Source organism: Geospiza fortis, unplaced genomic scaffold (genome assembly GCF_000277835.1).
Source record: "Geospiza fortis unplaced genomic scaffold, GeoFor_1.0 scaffold54, whole genome shotgun sequence".
NCBI lineage: Eukaryota > Metazoa > Chordata > Aves > Passeriformes > Thraupidae > Geospiza > Geospiza fortis.
Window position 1 is genome coordinate 13412423 of NW_005054301.1, and position 22018 is coordinate 13434440.

A 22018-nucleotide genomic window follows, 5' to 3' on the forward strand; every position below is an offset into this window, starting at 1 on the left:
TTTCAGTCTACAGAAGTTCAGGTATTTGTACAAGCACAGCATGACTGCCATGCTCTTTCAACTGCAGGATAAAATCACAACAGAAGTGTAATTTTCTGTAATTCAGCTGTTGCAAAGTAAAAGACACAGGCCTTACACAGTGTTTTCCATCTGTAAATATGAAGACCACTTCAAAAAGCAGCCATAATCATTGTGCCATACTGTTTAAACAGGGAATCTAAGGCACAGTGTCTTGTCATGGTCACAGCTAGAAAGAGAAGTGAAAACTCCACAGGTCTGCCAGAGCTCCCTTGGGCTACACCATCCTGGGGACAGTAGTGAAACTTGGGTCACAAGAGAATGTGAAAGCAGCTGAGCACTAAAGACATTTGTATTCCTATCATAAAATAGGGAATCAGTGAAAGTTATTAAGTGTAATTCATGGATAAGGTGGCTAGAGTATTTAACACTTACTAAGTGTTTTTCTGCCTGTCTCCCATTATGATTTCACTACATCTTTTCTGGCTTTTACAAAGGGATCAGAGTTCCACTGGAATTAGTGGAAGGAGGACTGAGAGATACACGCTGTTAGTCACTAGAATTATCTCAAATATTTGAATACAAAGACTCAAACCCTAATTTTTCAATTTACCTGGGAGGAAAAATAACTGCTTTTATAATGATCTGTGTAGATATACAGCATATCAACTAACAATGTAGCTTACATAATCTTTGAAGGTTTTTTAATTGACATAACAATCTTAAAGTAATCTAGACTAGGCCATGATCTTACAAAAATCTACTCCTTTCACATATTTAGTATATGTTAAGAAAGTGAACAGGAACTTTCCCATTGCTATCTGATTTAGTCAGATGGTATTTCCACAGTATATCCACTTCAGAATATCAAGTTCCCACTTTGAAATGACCAAATAAGAGCTTGATCCTGATGACAGTCAAATTTCTACAGCACTAAAAAAAAAACCTGATGTACGCAGATTTTTTTTAAACACTAACCCAAAATATTTGATGCGGTTTACTGAGCTACTCAGATTTATTATCCTGAGGTAAGAGTATGTCATGAGATGTTAAACATTTTATGGACATAAGTAGTCAACTGCTACAAATAAAATACATATTTTGAAATGCCATTATAAAAAGGTAAAACCAAGGTTTAAAAACACTTTATGGCCTATCACCCAGTATCAGACAAAACAACTGAAATTAGTTTTGGCACATATGGGGATAGCAGTTAAAAATAAAAAATAACAAATGTAAAAGCATGAAAACTGTATTGCCATTATGTTTAAAGATAACTGTAAGTCTTTAGAGATGCCAATGATTGCATTAGATATTACAAACAAGTGCTGCCAATCAACTCTGAAATATGTAATGCATGGTATTCTAGGTATCATAACTCAAGGCAAACTCCACAACAATAGGAGTAATATTGTCTGCCACAAACTACTCTCTTCATTAGGTAGCAATAAGAATTGACACATCCATTTCTTTGCAGTTGTGGAACTGTTGGCAGAAACATGCTTTTGTTTTTTGGGGTTTTTTTTCCCAACATAACTCTAATTTTACTGGAAACTTCCTTGAAACCAATTGTCCTGCTCATGAATCTTGAGAAGAAAGTTTTAAACATATCCTGAGGCAAAGCTGCGAGGTAATATCACTGCACAAACAACAGCAATTGTATTTTCCCTAAAAATATTTGTTATATCTATGTATAATGATGTGCTCACACTACAGAGAAAGGGAGGAACTATGAGTTTTCTGATGACAACAGCTTTAGGTAGTGGGCCCTGAAGACACTCCAAAAACTTCTCTCCTCTAGCTGACTGTGATCTTGATCTCCAAAAGGTACAGTTCACAACATTTATTAGAGCAAAGTTTTTGGAGTTAAAAAAGTGTTTAAACACTTTACATTCACGTATGCTTTGCTTAAACCACCTTTTGCCTTGTGAGCCTTGCAGCCACAACTCTATAGAAATGAATTCTTGTCACTATCAGTTCCTTGTTTCAATTACTTTAAGGAATTCATTAATTGGACTTTGGTGTTTCTTTCTTTTCTTTTCTTTTCTCCGTCCCTACACGTCTCTAGATACAATTACTCTTATCAATACAATTATTTTATTTTGGTTTTTCTTTCTTTTCTTTTCTTTTCTTTTCTTTTCTTTTTTCTTTTCTTTTCTTTTCTTTTCTTTTCTTTTCTTTTCTTTTCTTTTCTTTTCTTTTCTTTTCTTTTCTTTTTTTCTTTTCTCTTTTTTTCCTTCCTATACTGACTCTGCAAAGCTTTGTAATCTGACAATAACAACCAGAGAAAAACAGTGACTGATCCTATCTTTTGCTAGGCCACATTCAGCTTGCTCAGTAGAGGCTTTTTAATCAAACTTCAGTTCAAACCATGCACATTTTTTGCTGTTCTCAGGAATCCCCTGTTTGAAAATGGCAGGTAAAATATTAAACTGGGAAGTAACATCTAGCCACGTTATCTGACAGTTTGGCATTGGCTGACCTCATATGTCACATGAATGAAATTCACCTTGCTGCAGTCCTGACACATTGTGCTGCCTGTTGATGAGGAGGAGGCAAAACCAGGCAGGATGGTATAAAGATAAAAACAAGGAGAGGAAAAGGTAAAGCATAACTAGCTAATATCAGACAGGTTACTGTGAAAAACTCTTATAGTAGACCTGGAAGAGGCTCATAAGGTAGACTCAACAGCTTAAATTGTCCTAGTTGCACCAAAAAAGATTTTGCTGCAGCCTGTCAGCCTGCCATGGATTTGGGGACAGAAAGGCAATGAAAGGGATAGGAGAGCTGGAGGGGAAGGGTGGTGTGATTCATTTACTTGTCCCTTGCAGGATTCACAATTTGGGGATTCTTTGGGGGTTGGGGAGGGTGTGTATGTGTGTGTGTGAATTTCACCCTATATATAACTTGGAATCCTATTAGAAAACAACCCAGTGACACTGCAAATCCAGTATTTCTCAGCATGCTATTTTTGAAGCTGAAACACGCAACATATTTTGATCTCCAAAGAAGCACAATAAAGATCCCCTCTTCAAAATAAAATGAGAAGTAAAAAAAACCCTCAACCAATTGCACATGTAATAATTTCCAGGCTGGCTTCCTGTGATTGTATCCGATTATTTAAATTTTGGACTGTCTCTTTAATTTGAGGAGCAGGGAGAGAGGCGACAGATGGCAGACAGAATTGACTTATGTCCTCTATTCTTCTGCAGAAGAAGGGGGAGTGCAGAAAGTTTGATCGAGGCAAAAGCTACAGTACATAGGGCTGGCTATAACTATCTAATAGGTCTTTTGACGGATCGGTTCGGAATATTTAGGTTTTTTTCTCCCCCAGACAGGCTTTGTAACAAACCCACAGTCCTGGAGGTTGCCATGGGTGACGAGAGAGCTGACATCCAGTCCCAACTACAAATAAGCACATGACAAATGGGCCCAGAGCTCTCCGACAGCCCTGAACCTTGGTGACCCCCTAAAAAACCCAGCCTCCCCATACCCCGTGCCCCCCCAAAAAAGCATTACTGAGTATATTTTTTAAAATCGAAAGCTTGCACTTAATTGGAAACACTGCCGTGTAACTGAAATGCTTAGGACAGCATGTACAAGTAAAAATAAATCATGCAGCATTGTTATTTAATGCGCTGTGACATCATTTCCTGAAATTAAACAGAGATGACACAGATTCAGACAGTCCCTGCTAAGGTTCAGTTCAAACAATTCACAGATGTTTTCCTCCAGCCAGCAGAAAACAATGCGAGACTTAAAGCACTCCTCTCCCTCTGCCCCTCTCCATCTTCCACTCCCTCTCCTCAGCCTTTTCACTGGTACAAGGAGGTATGTCAGTTTTATAATACATGCTCCCGCAAAAATATTCTTTTTTTAATTTAATTACTCAGGCTGTTGTACTAAATAGATGGATCATTGTGTCACAAAAGCATCAATTTTTCAGAAGAAATAACAGATGTCTATGTAACAATGATTAGATTAACCACTCCCAGACAAAGCTAGCTTTTGAGGCCCACACACCCCATGACCCTGGGTTCCCTCTTCTGTAGGGGGTGGATGTAGAAATGTCAGATCTAATCTCAGATTCCATTTTTAAAACAAACAAAGCCCCACCCCCATCCCATTTCAGCTCTTTTCTTTTAAGATTGTGGTGTTTAAAAGGTATGTGAATGTTTGGTCTCTTGCTAATTCTTCAGGATGCTTTCATGGCTGAGGACTAGGAGCACTCAGAGGATGAAACCTTTCAGCCTGGGATCAGAAGTGTCATTTTGAGAAAGATTTCCGGGTTTATTCTGCCCAGGCTGGTGACACGGTAGTGCAGACAGGCAGGACAGGAGGGGGATGCTGATGACATTAGGCAGGGCTGTGCTACCAGAAGCAATAACTACAAATGTTAATGGCCACCCAAAGCCCTTCTGAGGAGACACCAGAGCAATTCTGGGGTACAAAGAGGCACAGCTCTGCTGTCCTGAGGACTGCAAGACCACAGGTCACAGGAGCTTAGCAGTCAGGCACTGATTTTTCTTTAGCACTGGGGGGTGAAGTCATTTAACCTCTCCTCACAAAAGTTTTTTCCAGCTGAAAAATGAGCACAATATTATTTTGTAGGACATGCTTCCAACAGGGTGGTGTTTGTACAAAGAGGTCTGTTCTACACCAGCAGGCAACTTATTACCTTGCTGAAAACGGCACACAGCCTAAAAGCAGACCTGGAATAAAAATGTAGCTTAGGCTCCTCCAGCTCTCTGACCCCGTGGTGCCCTGAGGTGGAGATGGCAGCCACACAAACACATGTGCAGGTAGTTTTACAGGAGAATCAGGGGACATTGTCCATCTCCTGTGTGTACCCTCGGAGGGTATATCATGTTACAACGCATTCCAACACACACACTAAAATTCACTGGAATGACTGCACATTCCTGTATTATCTGGAGTCTTCCAGCCTTCTTCTTGCCATTTTAACTGGACAGAGGTCTGTTGTATTTTTGGGTTTGGTTTTGGTTTTTTAATGTAGAGGAAAAACAACAATGTGAAGAATGCCTCTCCCAGATCACATCTCAGTAAAGCTGTTCTTCTGCAGTTTGATGTGAAAGTAAGCTGTTCAATGTGGAGTGCAACAGCCAGCTATGTTTGTAACCTTTCTTTAAGGTATTATTACTAAAATAAAATATGGAAGGAGATATTTTTGAAGGTGGATTGGATTCAACTTCCTTGAACACTTGCACCAAGATTGGCTTTGGTTGATGACATTCATCTCTAGAATCTAATCTAATGAATAAATAAAATAGCTGCCCTGTACAAAAGGCTTGATAAGCCGTTCATCCAAATATGATAGATACACATTCTCAGATACACCCACATAAATACAGAAAAAAAATCTGTTTCAGTGAGACTATTCATATTATCCAATCTGGACACCTGAATGTAACAAGTTAAGAAAATTAATTCAGGTAAGTACAAAAGCTGTGGCTGGTTCATTTTATCGCCTTCCAGGATAACTTACTCTAGCCTGACAATGAAACAGATAAAACCAAGATATATTCTACAGTAAACTGTGTAAAGAGCAAGATCTTCAGCCAGAAGATTGTGGAAATCAGGCTAAAATGACTTTGTTCAAAGTTAGAAAACAGAACTTCAGCTAGCAAAAAAAAAAAAAAGGCAGAAAAAATAGCTCATCTCCTCTGGCTTTAGAGGAGACATCCCAAATACCATCAGATGGGAATTAGGCATTTTCATTAAGAAAGCTTTAGTTTGCAAGCTACCATTGGTAAATCTGGTACTATTAGTTATGACACACCTCTTCTTAAAGACTATAACAAAAAAACCAACCTAAATAGAATTTTAACAAAGGGCATCCCTCCAGGTAAGTGTCAAAGCATAATTGAGGCTCTGTTCTACCAGCTTGGCAAAAAAGGTGAAAAAATGTTGAATGTAGCAAAAATGTAGTCTTTGGCACACTGCTGCAGAAACGGATGAACTACCAGAGGTACAAGCCCATAGAGTGGTATAATTACTTCCTTTATAACTTTCCTCTCTTCTGATTATGTATATATATTTTAAAGGTCCTCCGTCCTTCAAAAGGGCATGGGAGGAGGGGGACCGGCTCTATAGTTGCTGGTAAGAAATCCTAATTTCAGCACTGGTGGCAGCTGAACGTATCTATACATTTGAGCACTTCCTGTTTTCACTTTGTGATCAAATATGTTCTTTGCAGGGCAAATAGGGGAGCACTTGAGGGAGGAAAGCAGTGATGTCTGAGAGGCTAATTGAGTGTACTAAGAACTCCTTAGCATAGAGGAAAAGGAGTCTTCCAAAGCTATGAATAAACTCTCAGCTTGGGTCAGATTTCTTGCTGTTTCTTTTCTTTAACCACCTTTGAACTCAACTAAAAACAGTCTTAATGTCAGGTTTACCTTTCTGATGTTGTAATCTTTATGTACTATTGAAAAGATTATACTACCAGACTAGGATTTCCTCTACTTTCCTAAACACTGGATATTATCCAGAAAAAGCATACACATTTCCAACCAATTCATCCTCAGATCTTTTATCTTCCGGTAGTGTTGTAATTCCAAATGTAAGACAGAGCTCAGTAAGTGAACGAGAACATGACAGAAGCTCCTACTCTTTGCATTTGATTTCCAACAATAAAAACATGCATGTGTATCCTATTTCAAATGTAATTAAAGTTACTACAAAATGGAAGCTGTGATAGGGGTTAGAAATTGTTTTGAAAGACACAGCCTGTCAGACACATTCATTCTACATCAGAGTTCAAGTGCCTGTCTCTTCAAAAAAGCCACTTAGGCCATTCAATTTTTAAAATTGGCTGCCTTAGGAGTTTGCAAACTGATTGAATAAAGGAAAAAATAGCATTTTATTTAAAATCATAAGTAAATACAATTAGTCAGATCTGAGTTACTCTCTTGGAATTTGACAGTCTAAAGGGCTTCTACATTTAATCCATGCCAGAAGAGATGGACTGCCACTGCCTCTCCTTCCAGGGAAATCAGAGGTTAATGATTTTTGTCATATTGAGACTAACAGCTAACAATTGCTACAGTTGGCCTTTAGTTTTTTATTTGTCCTTTTGAGGTATTCAGAATAGGTGACAATGGCTTGCAGTTGAGAACATATGTAGAGAGACCCCTGTGGCTTATGGAAAAGTTGCTCCATGCTGGTTGGGTGTTTGAAAAAAAAATACAACCAGAGCTCTTTTATGTTCTTCTCCTTAATGAATGCATGAATGTCAAAATGTACCAATGGCCCATTCACGGGGTAAAGCCTAAGCAGCTCCTTCTTTAAGAACACATCCTGAGACATAAAATACATTTGCTTAACAAATTAAAATAATGAGATAATTCAATTAGTTTCTTAAAAAAAAAAAAGAGAGAGAGAGAGAGAAAGAAAAAAGGGTACATCAGGGGATTATTGTAATACAAGAACAGGTCATACAGCACAAAAGAGGAACAAACCAATTTGAAATAAGGTTAGAGTAGTAATGAAGGAATGTACATTGAATCATGGACTGTCATTGTAAAGATAGTTACTTGAAACAATAAAATTGTACATCACAGATTCCCCCGTTCTGGCTCAGCCAGAGTAACATTTTGAATGGACAAGCTAATTTGAGAAAAAGTGTGAGATCTTTAAAAGAAAGGAGTTTTCTTCCTTCCCTGCATGTGTTTATGGCACGAATCTTTCTGAATTTACATTGCACTGGTCAGGGGTCTCCATTATCAGTTTGCAGGTCTGAGAATTACAGCGCAGTAAATCTTTCAACACCTGCAAACTCATTAAAGCCTGGATGGTAAAAGGTTTGGGGTTTTTTTGTGTTCATTTAATCTGATTTTTGTGAGGCCATCCTCACCAGTGACGGCAAATTTCCTTAATTCATGCAGGATGGAGAGGGTCAGGAGAGAGAGGATAGAAACAAGGAAAAGGGATTTCAAAAAGCCAGAAGGACTTTCCTCAAGAGAAGCAAGAGGCAGTTGACTGCTTAATAAGCAAGTGTCAAATGCTTTCAAGGAGCACATAAGAAAGAAAGGCAGGAAGGAAAAAAAACATAGATATCACAAATTTCATAGGAGGAAATGCAGTTAACATGGAGGTGTCTACAAACCAAACTTGTTTATTTGTGGCCCTGCTTTTTGCTGTCTGCCTGTACTACTCGTGTAAGGATACCCTACAGCTAAATGAAAAACCCTCCACTCGCACTCACTCGACTTCCAAATTAAAAACATTTTACAGGTTAGTAAATCTCCAGCTGAGGTGATGTAGCAAAGAACAGCTGTGAAGTAATTTTGATAATGATGAGAATAATAAGCACATGGCAAGGTTCAGGGCTTTGCTGTTGCAGCTTCAGTGCTCCTGAATAGATAAAAGTGATTAAATACTCCTGATTATCCCTGACCAATATGTAATGGATTTACAGCCCTTTCAATTAGTCAGTATTTGCTTAGGACTCATTATTTTGTCTTTGGTTAAGTAATCAGCCCAGAGACTCATGTTCTGTCTAATTCCTCTGAGCCAAGTGGGTACAGGGCACCTGACCTTTGAAATGGCCATAGCTGAGAGGCAGGAATAACCACTACTCCAGCAGAGACACTGGCTATTCCAGCTAATCCTGACCCCACAGGCCAGATCAATGCACCTTAGTTTGCTACTAATGTCCTTACATCAAAATGATGGTTTAGAAATGTGAATCTATCTCTCCCCCCTTTAGCTGTGCTGCTGGCAGAGCAGTTCGATAGTCTCTATCATAAATAAATCGGGTCAGAATCATTACACTGTAACCAACAGCAGGAAATTTATAAAACCATGGAAATTTATAAAACTTTGGTAGAAGAAGAGGCAGTGAATAACAGTTAGCATTTCAAGCCTTATCAGTAAGAAACAATTTCAAAGTGCAAGAAAGAAGAAAATTGATAATTTTACCAGTTTCCATCATTTCCCACATGATGTGGGAAAACCTAGGCTCACTAGGTTTTCTGTGGAACTGTGTTTTGATGCCTAAATGAAGCTATAATAGTGAACAGAACACCAACACAATATCAATAGCAAGCAGACAAATAAAAGCCCAAGGAAAGCACTGCTATTTCACATATTTAATCTCTCTCCCCTCAAATGTGAATATGGCTATGGTTTTAATATTTATGGACTTTAAGAGAAGCAAAAGAGGCACTTATTCTCTCTCTTACACAACTGAAAAATTAGGGAATCTGTAAGCCTTCTTTATTTCCTCACAAAAAGTAACAATGACAAGGTTGCAAGCTGCTGCTTTGACTTCTCTAGCATCCACAGTGTATGTCAGCACACGCACACAGACCAGGGCTCTCTCTTTCACCACATACATACAAAGTTTGTGTAAACAGAGGCCAGCAATAAAGAATCCAGAAGTCAGAGCTTTATATATGTTAAAGTAAGAATCCCCCTTTTGTTGTCTGTAGGAAGATTTTGAATAGTTCAAAGCCAAAAATGGTTACTTTGTATATAGATGGTATTCCATACTAAGGTGTTGTACTCTCTCTCTTTTTCTTTCTATAGGATGTGTATATATATACATATATAAATATTAGATAGATAGATAGATAGATAGATAGATAGATAGATTTTTTTCAGATTTGTCATGATTCCAAGACCTAAGGAAAAAAATCTAATAAAAAAAAAAAAATAAACAAATCCTGAGACCTAATAATGGGCAAAAAATTATGGGGATAATTGATTTCTAATAGTGATGAATAAACCTCATTAGGCACATGAATAGAAATTTATTTTGGTTTTGGTCACCACTTACTGTGAGATGCTGGAAAAGCCACGCTCTCATGATATTTGTTGCTACTTTGGGGAAAATGCCTCTTTTCTTCTGACGCTTTTTGTCCTTGTCTGGGTCATCATCATCTCCTGTACCAGGTGAGGCTACACTGTTGTCTAAACCATCACCTACAACAAAGAGAAAAACAGGAAGGAGGAGATGTTTAATGAACCAAATACAGAAGCCAAAAAATACCATTAATTGCCAAGACACTACCACAGTCTGGGGGGGTTTTATTTGTTAGATCAGGCACATACTGTTTCTCATTATATAAGAATGCCGATGCAAATATGTAAAAATTAGAAAACCGTGTCTCTCCAAATAATAATTTCGTGTTTCACACATGCATATATCATTAATTCAATTATAATTGTGTGCTTGACATAGTGCAGTAGCTCTTTTTCAATTATGGGATTCAATGTGGGAAAACCTGCCACAAGAAAACCCATTTACTGTAAATGCATCCCTACAACCATTCTGAATATGTACGTATAAGTAATCAAGTTAAATGTTCTGTAGTCTATATATTCGAGGCCCTCTGCAGAGGTGGCAGTAACCATGTCACCGTTCAGTGCACATAACACACTGTCAGATGAGCCCCTCCCAGTCACCATCACCTCCCAGCACACATACACATGCACTCACAAACACGTATACCTAGTCTGACCCTGCATATAGCATTTGCATGACATGAAAACTTCTACATCCCTGCATCAGTGGTTATTATCATTAAAATAAAAAGATGCACATCAAGGTAGAGCTCTCACTTAATCAGAACTTTCCATCAACATCCTTCTCTTCTGTGCTTTTCCCTGGCATTAATTGTGCATTAGCAAAAATCATTTACTTTTAACAGTCATAGTTATTTTTTCTTGCCCTCCAGCAAAAATGCCTTGAAAGCCTGCCTGGAGGGCATCTAAATTATGTATCTGAAAAACTCTTCTGGCAAGGCATTGCAGGACCCCTACTTTCTTAAAATTCATACGAGCACGTCTTCCTGTTTTTGGGAAGGCATCAATCAAGAGCAGCAATATATGCCATATTCCTACATTAATATTTGAACTAATAACTTTAAAAAAAGGAAAGAAACAAGATCCGACTTGTGGCATAATCAAATGCAAAATAAATGAAGAATACTGGGACAGCACTGAGACTTTATAGATTGCTGTGTTTTCCTTACACATCATTAGCCCGGAGCCACACGAAAGAGGAAAACAGAGAAGTGGAGAGTTTATGCTCCCTGCTGGTGTTTAAGAAGCCGAGGTCCTGGAAGGACATCTGGGAATTGTGCTGAGACGGTGGTTTTTGTAATTTAAGAATAGACATTCATTAGCAGTAAATGCCATAAATCCCATGCTAAGTAAAAACCTTGTCCAAGAAAGCCTAAAACAATAAACTCTGTGCTCAATGTAGCCTGAGCTAGACGCTCCATAGCTTCCTGAGGAATGCTATAGATTCATGAGCTAATTCCTATAGCCTCGTCTAGATCTGTAGTGCTACTAAACGAAATACATTGCTGCTATATACAGTCCATTTGCTTCAAAACTTGCATTTCAGCTCCATCTTCCCTCCCATGCCAGATCACCCTTCTTGTACTGCATCCCCTCTGAAAAACCGACCCTTTTGGACTGGAGACACAGAAAAAGCCACAGCAAAGAGCTGGCAGATTAATTTTATTGACATTTCCATTTTCACTGCAATGTGATACCCTCCATCACATGGAAGAGATGACCCTCACTATTTACAGACTGACAGGCCACTTCATTACAACCACCCTGCCCCAAGGCAGAGCAGCTCCTTTCCATCTGCCCAAACACCAGAGCAAGACCCTGAAATCGCTGCTCTGTTTCTTGTACCTTTTTTTTCCTCTTCTATTAACGATAGAGAAAGGAGAGTCAAATCACAGTAAACTAGTTGAAGAGATTATGGGAGCTCTGAACACTGTAACCAACTGTTTGCTGTTGTAATATACCAGCTATTTAGAAAGCACTCCTTTCTGCTGCCTTCTTCCCCCCCATGTATTCCACCCTACCCCTCTCTCACAGGCACGTGTGCGCGCGCACACACACACGCACACACACTTTCCACTATGCCAAGGAACTGCTGCAAGGCAAATTCTCACAAACACTAATGGCTTCTGACTGCTCCTTGGCAACCCCAGCATTTTAACCTGGGTGGATATGCTCTCCAAAATACAGACACTGGAGCTATCTCATCAGCTGTTCATGTGACACAGATGGAGAGTGGCTATTAGGAGCCAGGCAATGGGCCTTGGGGATCTGAGGTGCTGTACTGTAGCCTCGGGCAATTTTGAAAAGCAGTACCCGGAGATGGGGGGAAAAAATCTCTACTGAAAGTGCAAGTTTGAAGTCAGTCAGTCTGTTTGTCTATCTGTCGTGCAGATAAAGATATCTTTGTCTCTTTATGTAAAAGTAATGTGTGTATGCACAGGATGTGTGGAGCTGTAAAACTTCTGCTCTGCACCATCCTTTCAAACCACAGAAACACCAGTTCACTCTCTATGGACAAATTCCTGTCTGTCTACATATACTCTCCTATTTGTGAGCATCCTCAGCAGAAGTCTCCCACACGCTATATCAGTGTTTGGACTTTTTGATGAGGTTATTAATACCCTGGTTTGAAAAAGCTAATAGCAGCCCAAGAAAGAAAAGTTCAGCTAAAGCTCTCATTTCCTTTCCATCCTAATCAGCAGTTGAAATCATAAGAGTTGGTGCTTCCCTAATCTGTTCCATAACCTCACAAAAGAAAATTCAAATATTGTAACTCCAAATGATATCAGAAGAAAAACACAGCAAGATTTGTCCTTCCTGGTGTACGACAGGCCTGTTAATCTGTAATGTCATATCTTTAACAGGACTACAACCATTCAGTTTGGTGGATGCAGCTTCTAGTGAGAAGAAATCATAGAAAAAGCCCATAACAGTCTTTTCCAAGATGGAATTATTTACTTCTGGTTCTAGTTTTCTTTATCCAAATAAATGTCAGTTGCTTTAAATGGAGAAAAGTAAAATATCAAAAGCAAAATAAAATGAACAGATATGATAGTCACTTTATGGCAGACTGGATTAACTATATTTTTCACTACTGTATGAAGGAATCAAAATTTAAATAATTTAAATCATCATTACAAGAGATTCTGCTTATATGAACCATTCATATCCTGGCTTAGATGGTAATTTGTAAGAAGAGTAGAGTAAAATCCAAAGTTATATGGAAATGGCAATTATACAAGCATAGTTATCCCAATTTTCTAGAGAAGAAATTAAGGTTTGGATTTTGGTCTCTCTCTTTCACACAGAACCAAAAAAATTGAGGGTGATTTTCTCCTGCTTCCCATACTGTTCACTCATTTATCCTTGTGCAAAGAGTATGCATGATTGCAAAACCCTATCAGTGTTGCAGGAAGGTGGAGAATTCTTAAGTGGGACTCTCTTTGTGCAGGTTTCAACGACTAGGCATGATTCAAGCCAGAAGAGAATTAGGCATTTCACCCAGCTTGTTTAAGATTATGGCAATGCTATGTAATAGTCTCAATGACCCCTATAAAAGATGGAAAGAGTTTACAAGGAACCTTGCGAAGGGACCCACCTGGGGTTCCTTGAAGATCTTCTCCTCTAGGGGAAGAGTTTGCTGAGGACGCTGAAGACGCAAGTCTTCTTTACACAGTGGGAAGTTGGGCTTCCACACTGGCTCTGTGCTCAGGCACTCTTAGTATGTGCTGAGGGTTTCCCTCCACAAGCTGAACTCCTTTGCATTGAAAGCAAAGGAGACTACCTCTTCTTTAAAAAATGTCAAATAAGCAGTCATAGCAGGGTTTCCATTGCACCATAATTCCATTTTGCTACAAGCTGATTTCCTTGGACAGATAAGCTTGCAAAGCCCAGTGTTGACATAGCCAAGGATTCTTTGAGAAACAGAGACCAGTCCTATGTAAAGCTTGTCCAACCTTATTGTATCAATGAATTTTTCTTTGTTAGTCTCCCACACAATCAGTATTATCTCAACCCTAGTCTTTGTGTTCTTCACAGAGTAAAAACCCAGCAACAGATGAAGCAAGTTTAGAAGTTGCCCACCTTGTCCTTTTACCACTTGTGAACAGGATGAATAACAAATTCACAATCTATCAAAATGATAACTGAAAAGGATGACCCAGTCAGGCCAAAGCACAGAAGCCTGGTAACAGTCCAGATTCAAATTCTAGAAATAGTTTCTATTACCATCATAGCAAGTAGAGCAGTTAAAAAAGTGATTTCTGGAAAAGTACATTTCAGAACTCAGTGTTTGAGCTTCTTCATCATCAGAGGTCCCTTACAGCTTTAAGGTTTGTCACACTAAAGCAAAAGAGAGAACAGCAGGAGTATCTAAACTCGGGGGAAGACAAGACACTTCGCCATTTTTCTAAAAATAGTGGATGCAATACAAAAAGCAAGTTAAAGGATTCTGTAAAGAAAAGCTGCAGTGCACTATACTGATCTCAAGTAAACTACTGTAGTATTCCAGACTAATATTTTGATGGAGTGGAATATGTAGATATAAATGCAAAACAAAGAAGAAAATCTGCATGCAGCCTATATTCACAACTTGCAATTATTTGTTTGTACTTATAATGTGTCCATCTAGACACATAAATTATGTAAACCATTATTAATAAGGATATTCAGCTTAGTAATACAATCCATATCACCACCAGAGAAAAATCTTAAAAATCTGGTTAATTATCACTGCCAAAAAGCTGGAGAGAACTGCCTGAAGATCGTTTTGAAGATAAGATAGTCCGTACTTAAAGGAAGACTAACAGAGAGGGAAGGTCAGCTCCAGAATCAAAGACCCTTCAGGAGAATCCTTATCTTCATTCCATCCTGTTAAAATTATCAGGCTTTTAGCCTTACAGCTCCAGTAGATCACAGATCTTTGGATGAAGTCCTGGCTATGGATTGTTTTTTTCTTTCTCTTCCTCTTAATGATCCCTGTTCCAGGAAGTTGCCTTAAGTCTCCTCACACCGCAGGAGCCATACTTACCTCCTGCATTTCTTGCCCAGGGAAATTAAGGTAGGTTATGACTGGCAAGTATGGGACTTTGAAAATCACAAACAGTTCAGGTGGGCAGCCCAGCTTAGAGCTTGGCACTGCTCCACCAGTACTTGTGCTGGTTTTTCTAAATTACTTTACTCCAGGAGGAAAGGAGCCATCAGAAGCTGTTCAGGGGCCTTACAGGCACACTGACCCGCACAGCCACTTCTTTCTGGACTGGAGTGTCCTCAGGTGAGCTGCTGTAATCAGACCACTGCATTCTCTGCCCTGGTGTCTCTGAGACACCAAACATATGTTTCATGGTTCCCTGTTCTATGTTTCAGAGAGCATCTTGGACAGAAAGAAAGGTTGGACACTGGTGCACTAGAGAGAACAGGAGAAAATTTCAGACATATACCACTACCATCTCTCTTCCTACAGAAGATGCTGTCCTGTTGCCCTTCTAGAAGCAGGAAGGAGACAAAGACCTGGCTCAAGCTCTTATTTTGCTTTCCAGAATAAAACCCAGCAATTCCACTGGGCTGATAATGTAAAGATGACATGTATGAATTAATAAATATTGCAAATTCAAATAGAAAGAAAACTTAAGATGCTATCAGACCCCACATACAAAGCTATTCTATGTAATCTAATTACAACTTAGCATCGTTTGTAATTCAGGAGCAAGTCCCTATTGCCATCTGGCAATATGCGTTAAAGGCTTAAGGACTTGCATGGTATCTTGTCTATAAAGTGTATTTACAAGACACAGAATGAAAACTGTTTATTTTCTGTTTCTGGATAGGCACCTGTCTAGAGTCACTAACATATCTTATTTGCAAAAAGAAACTCACAAATGTTTTATTATTTATTCAAAGTAGGAATGATGTACATGTGAATGACATTTCAGCTCTTATTATAGCCATGCATGCTGTAAAATCAGTGATCTAAGTCTTTCAAAATTATTTTCAGAACAGTTAAGTTTCACATTTCCCCTTTTATTAGTTTTTTGCCCAAAAATAAGAAAAAAGACTGGGGCTTTTTGTGTCCTCTATTGTCTGTGTTTAGATTTCATGTTTATTTGTAAAGTGAATTGAGAAATCTTAGAAATTCTGTCAAACGTCAAAAATGTATTTTGTAGCTTATATAAGAGAAAATTAATAAACCACAGTTGAAATGTTAAGCTCCTTTATACAGCCAGGAGGTTCATGGTTTGTTCATTGCAATCCAACATTTTTTCTCATCAGGTGAAAAAAGTGTTCCAATGCAGACAAGGGGAACAACAGTAAAGCAACCTGCTAATTACTGATCTCTCTTACGTTCCTGCTGTGCTAAACTGTCCAGACATGTTGAAGTGAAATTTTTCTGCGATTTTCAAGTGACTAGTTCATGGCCCACTGCCGTGGAGTGCAGGAGAAGGGATGAAATGCTTTAGTTTACATGCAACATTTACTAACTGTGTGGGTTTTCCGACATTAAAGAGGGGACAGTGACCCATGCCACCTTTTTCACACTCAAAAGAGCACTGAAAAAACAGTCTTCATAGGCTTACCTCAGGCTTCCCTGGCCCTTAACACCCTCCCCCCAGGGTAGGAGCAGAAAGAGAAAAAAGAAGGGATTTTATGCTCCTTTCTCTTCAACTTTTCAGGCGGTATAAGCAGCATTTAGCAAATTCAGCCTCCAAATGGCTCCAAATGCTCTGAGCTGCAGGGGCTCATCCTTTGTTAGCCTCCCTCTATTTACACAGGATTTACGCAGGCTCTCCACTGAAGAGACCACATGTTTCTGACAGAAAGCACTTCCATTCACACTGCATCAGGCAACAGGATTGTAACCACTGCAGCTTCACGCTGACCTGAGATTAGGGATTTCAGCAACATTGAGATGGTAACAATCTGCTAACTAACGAAAATTATCCATGGAGAACTCTGCTGCATACTCCAGTTAAAACTACCATGGCCAGATAGATTAGGTTACTTAAAGGGGCAATTAAGGACTAGCTACTGTCAAGAATATGCATGTCCATCTACAAATAACATACACACAGAGAAAAATATCAGCAGGGGGAAAAAACAAATTTAAAAAAAATAGACTGCAGCTTGGATTAAAACAATTTCACCCACTGGTTGAAGACATAAAGTGTAAAAACAGACAGATGGACACATATGTAAATGTGGCTGCATTTGTTTCTCTGGAACTGGCAAGTTAGTAATAACAGTATAGTTTAATAATTTATTTTCCATGGTATTTTCACACTGGTTAACTGGGCAGTGGCAACACTTATGCAGAACTTCGGGAGCAGAATAATTCCTTCTATCTGATTGCTTCTGAGGCAAACAAACTGAACTAAGCAACCTCTCTTGCCTCTTCCTACAAGAATACAGTACTGGAACCTGATATCAGTCTGAGGATTTTTAAAATTTGGTAATTTTTTAAAAACCAATTTGGACAGTCAGGAATTCTGCACCGAGATTTTTTTTTCCCAGATAGAGTATTGCATCCGATTTTTTCAAAATGGACTACACATACACAAACACAACAAACGTTGCTGGTTGGTGCTTGTGATTTTTTTACTCAATAGCTTTTCATGGGGCAAAAAAAAATTGGATGGGAGCACAGGGCCAGAAAGGACTGCACAGATCCAGTTTTTGATGAGTTTTATTTTGACATTTTAATTTGGCAAATTATTTTGCTTCTGCAGCAAAGGACAAAATAATTCTCTTCCATAATAGTAACTCCTACATGTATCTGATAACCACTTAAAGAGTACTAGGTATATTCTAAAGTTCTCCATAATATATCATAATAAAGCTCTTCTGGGCACTCAATGATTCATTTTTAGTGATCTCTCAAATGCCCTTACCCACAGTTAACACTCAGATTTTATTAAGGAAGAAAGCAGGGACAAATGTCCACTTAAGTCCCAGCTCTCAAATTCAACTCTGCTTGCGCTGCAGTACCTAAAGCTAAAGCTTTTTTAATGTTCTATTCACCTCCCCTGTGTGGCATTTCTGCTAACACAGAGTTCACAATCTTTCAGCCCCAAACACAGAAGGCTGCTATCTTCAAGACATCCGAGGAATGTGCCAGATACTATCATCTCCCCTGCAATACAAAGAACCAGAAAGAGGCAGAGACCAAAAGGAGACCGTGCTGATCAGGTTACTAAAGTCCAGAAAGTCTTTCCCAGAATGCTAAATGTTAATCTTTGAACCAGAAAATGTTATAATTAAGATCCTTGTAGTTGGAGGAAATGCTAGCTGTAGAAGTCAAAGGTACAGCCATTTGAAGTTGTACTTTTTTGCGCGTTTGTCCTAATCTCGCACCCCTCATGCTGGCACAACTCCCATCAAGCACTTTGTTCTATTCAAGCAAAATTATCATTAATGTCAGTGGCAGTTTTGCCTGAGTGAGAAGTCTAAGACCAGACCCATGTCTTGGTCACAGAAAATTGCAAGTACTGCACAATTCCAGAGGAGATACACTCATTAAAACATGTGGTTTATGCTGATTTATGATATTCTTCTATTTAAAAGTAAAACTTACATTGTACCTCACCAGGAAAGTGTTCAATAGACTTTTTTCTACATAGTTTAAACTTCAATTCCCACCCTCCCCACCTCAGTGCAAGTTGGTAAGCGTACTCCCAGTTTTTGGAGTCTAGGCTGAAGGAAAGCATTATTAAAATAGGTTTAAGAATTCTATATGCTTCAGTAATTACTTTGCAGTGTGAATGTAAATAGCTGTTATTTTGTTTAAATTTTTCATCCTACTAAACACTGTCACACAAAGTGTTCTTGTGCTGCAGTTTTAGTGGCATTCTTTTTAAATCTTTTTAAAATATATTTTTAGAGAAGTATTTTTGGCATTCTCATAGTAATTCTGTTAAGAATACCAGCTGCAGACTGGCTACAGCTGAGGCAACAATAACAAGCCATTAAAGAAATCAGGAGACAAAAAAAATATTTTTCTTTTGCTGAAAGCACATCTCCTTTAAGAGACTATTTTCCTTTTTTAGTTCTGGGATAATGTTTTTCATTTTCTCAATCAACTGTATAAAAGTATACATTAAAGAGCTATATTTTGTTCTAAGTAGCTTTTTTTATTTGTTATGATGTTACTTTTGTCATTAGAATAATATCAAATGTGGGCAAAATAGTTAAGTTCAATTAAAATTCTACCTGCAGTTGAAGTAATTAAGTTCAGTTGTACTTCATCAATATTTAACCTTTACTATTTTGAGTTGTTTATATATAGCAGAATGTGAGAACTTAAAAGTAGATGATGACTAACATCCTGCATCATTCTTCATTAAATCATTAATGTATTTTCTTTAAGAGTAAAAATTACTGGTTTTTTTGAAAAGGAAAATAGCAATCATAGCATCTGAATTTTCCTTAGAGCTGTTAAAAGTAGTTATAAACTGTGAGAGATTTTAATGTCTTGCATGTCTTTAATGTCTTCCCCTTAGACCCTATGCTGTTTGTCACAACTGTTTGTTCAGGAGACAGCCCCTAAAATGATGCCCACTAGTACTGCAAGAGTACATGTACTGTCCACATTAGAAACCTTTTTTTCAGGGCTGTTTAGTTATTAAGAAAGCACTCGCTGAAATGTTACATATGGGTACACATGGAAAAGATTTTTTCATCATTAAAAAAAAGGACTAGAAATGTAACAGACAGTTATTCCTGAGAGATACTAAGTTAAAAGCTCCAGTTACTGAAAAGGACACTGTTTAGGCCACAAGTACAAAATGCACATTTCTCTATTTTAAAATGTATTTTTTAAAAATGGAGGATGGCTAAATGCTTTTAAAAAAAAGATGTTTTAGTAGAAAGGTCTCAAAATGAACCATAAAAACTTTTTCTGATGATAAAATGTACACGAATGTGTGTTTTACATAAAACAAATGAAAGTACTGTCCTGATATGCATTCACAAATTCTTGAACAGCATAAGCATATGCTGTGAATGCATAGTTCAGAAAAAAATTTAAAAGTACAAAACAACTCCAAACTTGGCAAGTCTTACATACCATAAGAGCTCCAACACCTATGCACAGTAGGGTGGATTAACCCGCTGGGTGCTGCGGACATATATATGCACCTCCTCCTAAAGTGTTCATTTGGCTGGCAGTCTGGAAAACGCCAGAATGTGAAGGGTTACGTGGGAACACTGACAGTCTGCTCTTGCAGGTTTAACTTAAAGCCTGTACTTTAAATATAGGGTGTTATGTATTTGGAAACACAACTAATACTCTTTATAAGTGATGTGCTACTTGGCGCTCAAAACGAAGGACTCAATCAAGTCTTGCTCCCACTAGTGAATCATTCTCCAGATGACAACTGCGTGCTTTGAACCTGCCTGCATTTATTTTTGGGGGTACCATTTTTCAGAAGTCTTTTCCTCCAAGAAGCCTCGTAAACGTAAACTGCAAACCATCTACGACTCACGTGCTGTACATATTGGATGCTTAAAAGTGGTTACTGGAAAGGCCTGAAATGTTTCTTTCCTTTGAAGTTCAGTAGATGGACAAAAAGAGCAAGCATAAGGGAGCTAAAGCTCATAGTTAGTCCCTGACAGATATCTTTATGATATCAGAAAGGCAGACAAGTAATTTTTTTTTCCATTGTATAATTTTACTGATTTTTGAATCAGGATAATATGATTAAAAAGCAAGCAAAAAAGAAGGAATGGCTATGGCCACCTCCCTCTGCAGCCAAACTGTTCCATAAGATGCTTTGGGCCTCTTTAAGTGATTGAAAGTATTGGCATACACGTAATTCCATAGAAACAGGGGAAAAAGCTTTTGACAAAAGTTTCAATGAAGTGGATTTAGAAAATGAGGAAGCATAAAAATAGCAAGACCACAGGCTACTAAGTTGTTGTAATTCTATTTTTTAAAAAGTTCCCAGCACAAAACTCAAAAGCACAGACACCCACTCTGACACCTGATGCATTGCCTTTTTGCTCATAACCTGTAATTTCATTTCAGGTCTTTCACGGTTGAAGAAAATATTACAGAGCACAAATATGAAGTGCTTGCAAAGTCTCCTACAACTGATTTGTGTCCCTGAGCTCTTTTTAGGGGAGAGCCTCACAAGCTGGACTCCAGAGAGCTTGCATCACCCCACTTTCTACTTCAAAGGAGTTAGTGCTGCCTACATGTAGGGACCCCAAATGAAAAGCCTGGCAAGTTATGAGACTTCCCTTCCTTCAGGTTCAGATGGGTAAAATGGAGTTTCCCTCTGGACCTAGGTTCACCTAGCCAGTCAGCGAGCTGACCTGTCTGCCATAAGATCAAATACAAGCCCCACCAATCAAGTAGCAGTCCAGGCTAAATGTGCTGATGCAACAAATTTCCAGATCTTGATCACTCTAGGCAGGGGAGTCATTCTTCTCAGTGATAAAGTCACTGAATGCACTCTCGAGGAGATAAAAAATTAAGAACTGGCTGACTTTGCACCATTTGAATGAGTTATTCACCACTGACCCAGAACAACAGAATTGTCATGTTCTGACACCAGCTAGGAATGACTGTAGACATGGCCATCTCTGACTCCTTACTGCAAGTCTGTAAGGAGGAAACAAGAATAATTTCTGAGGTGGTTAGTGACATCAGTCCAGAAAGTACAGTATTTAAATACATTATGCATTAGAAGAAACTTCACACAGTCTCTCCATCTCTTTCTCCTTCTTCCCCTCTTCCTAAAAAGTTGGTGAAATAATGCCAATGAAAGGGCATTATTACTAAAAAAAAAAAAAAGTCCAAAAAACCAAACCAAAACAAAAAACCCCCCACAAAACAAAACAAAATCCTACCAAATAGGATCTCAGCAATTAAGATTTGCCTCAAAGACATTAACACCCGGCTTGGAATTTTATACTTAAGATATTTTTACCTGTGTTTTACTATGTCAGTTTTTAAAACTTAACAGAGATTTATACTGCATATAAGAATTGAGATAGCTAATAGCATTATCTAACACAAGGTATTCTATTCCCTTTTTCTGTTACTGGTTCAGAAAGTTACCTTCAGTAAATTTAAAGGAAAATATTTTTTTAACTTCTCAAATAAGCAAGGACACAGCTTTTAATGAAAACTGCTTTGAAAGTAATACTTAATATTGGTGGTGGCTCTTATATAAAT

The 22018-nt window shown here is 38.3% G+C and overlaps 1 protein-coding gene across 1 annotated transcript in view; it reads right to left on the bottom strand.

Moving 5' to 3' along the window:
• The window catches only part of MEIS2 (Meis homeobox 2), a 171771-nt gene that overhangs the window by 110386 nt on the left and 39367 nt on the right, over positions 1-22018 (bottom strand). The window contains exon 7 of the mRNA XM_031064735.1: positions 9818-9963. Coding sequence (XP_030920595.1) covers positions 9818-9963 — 146 coding nt within the window. The remainder of the gene's footprint in view (positions 1-9817; positions 9964-22018) is intronic.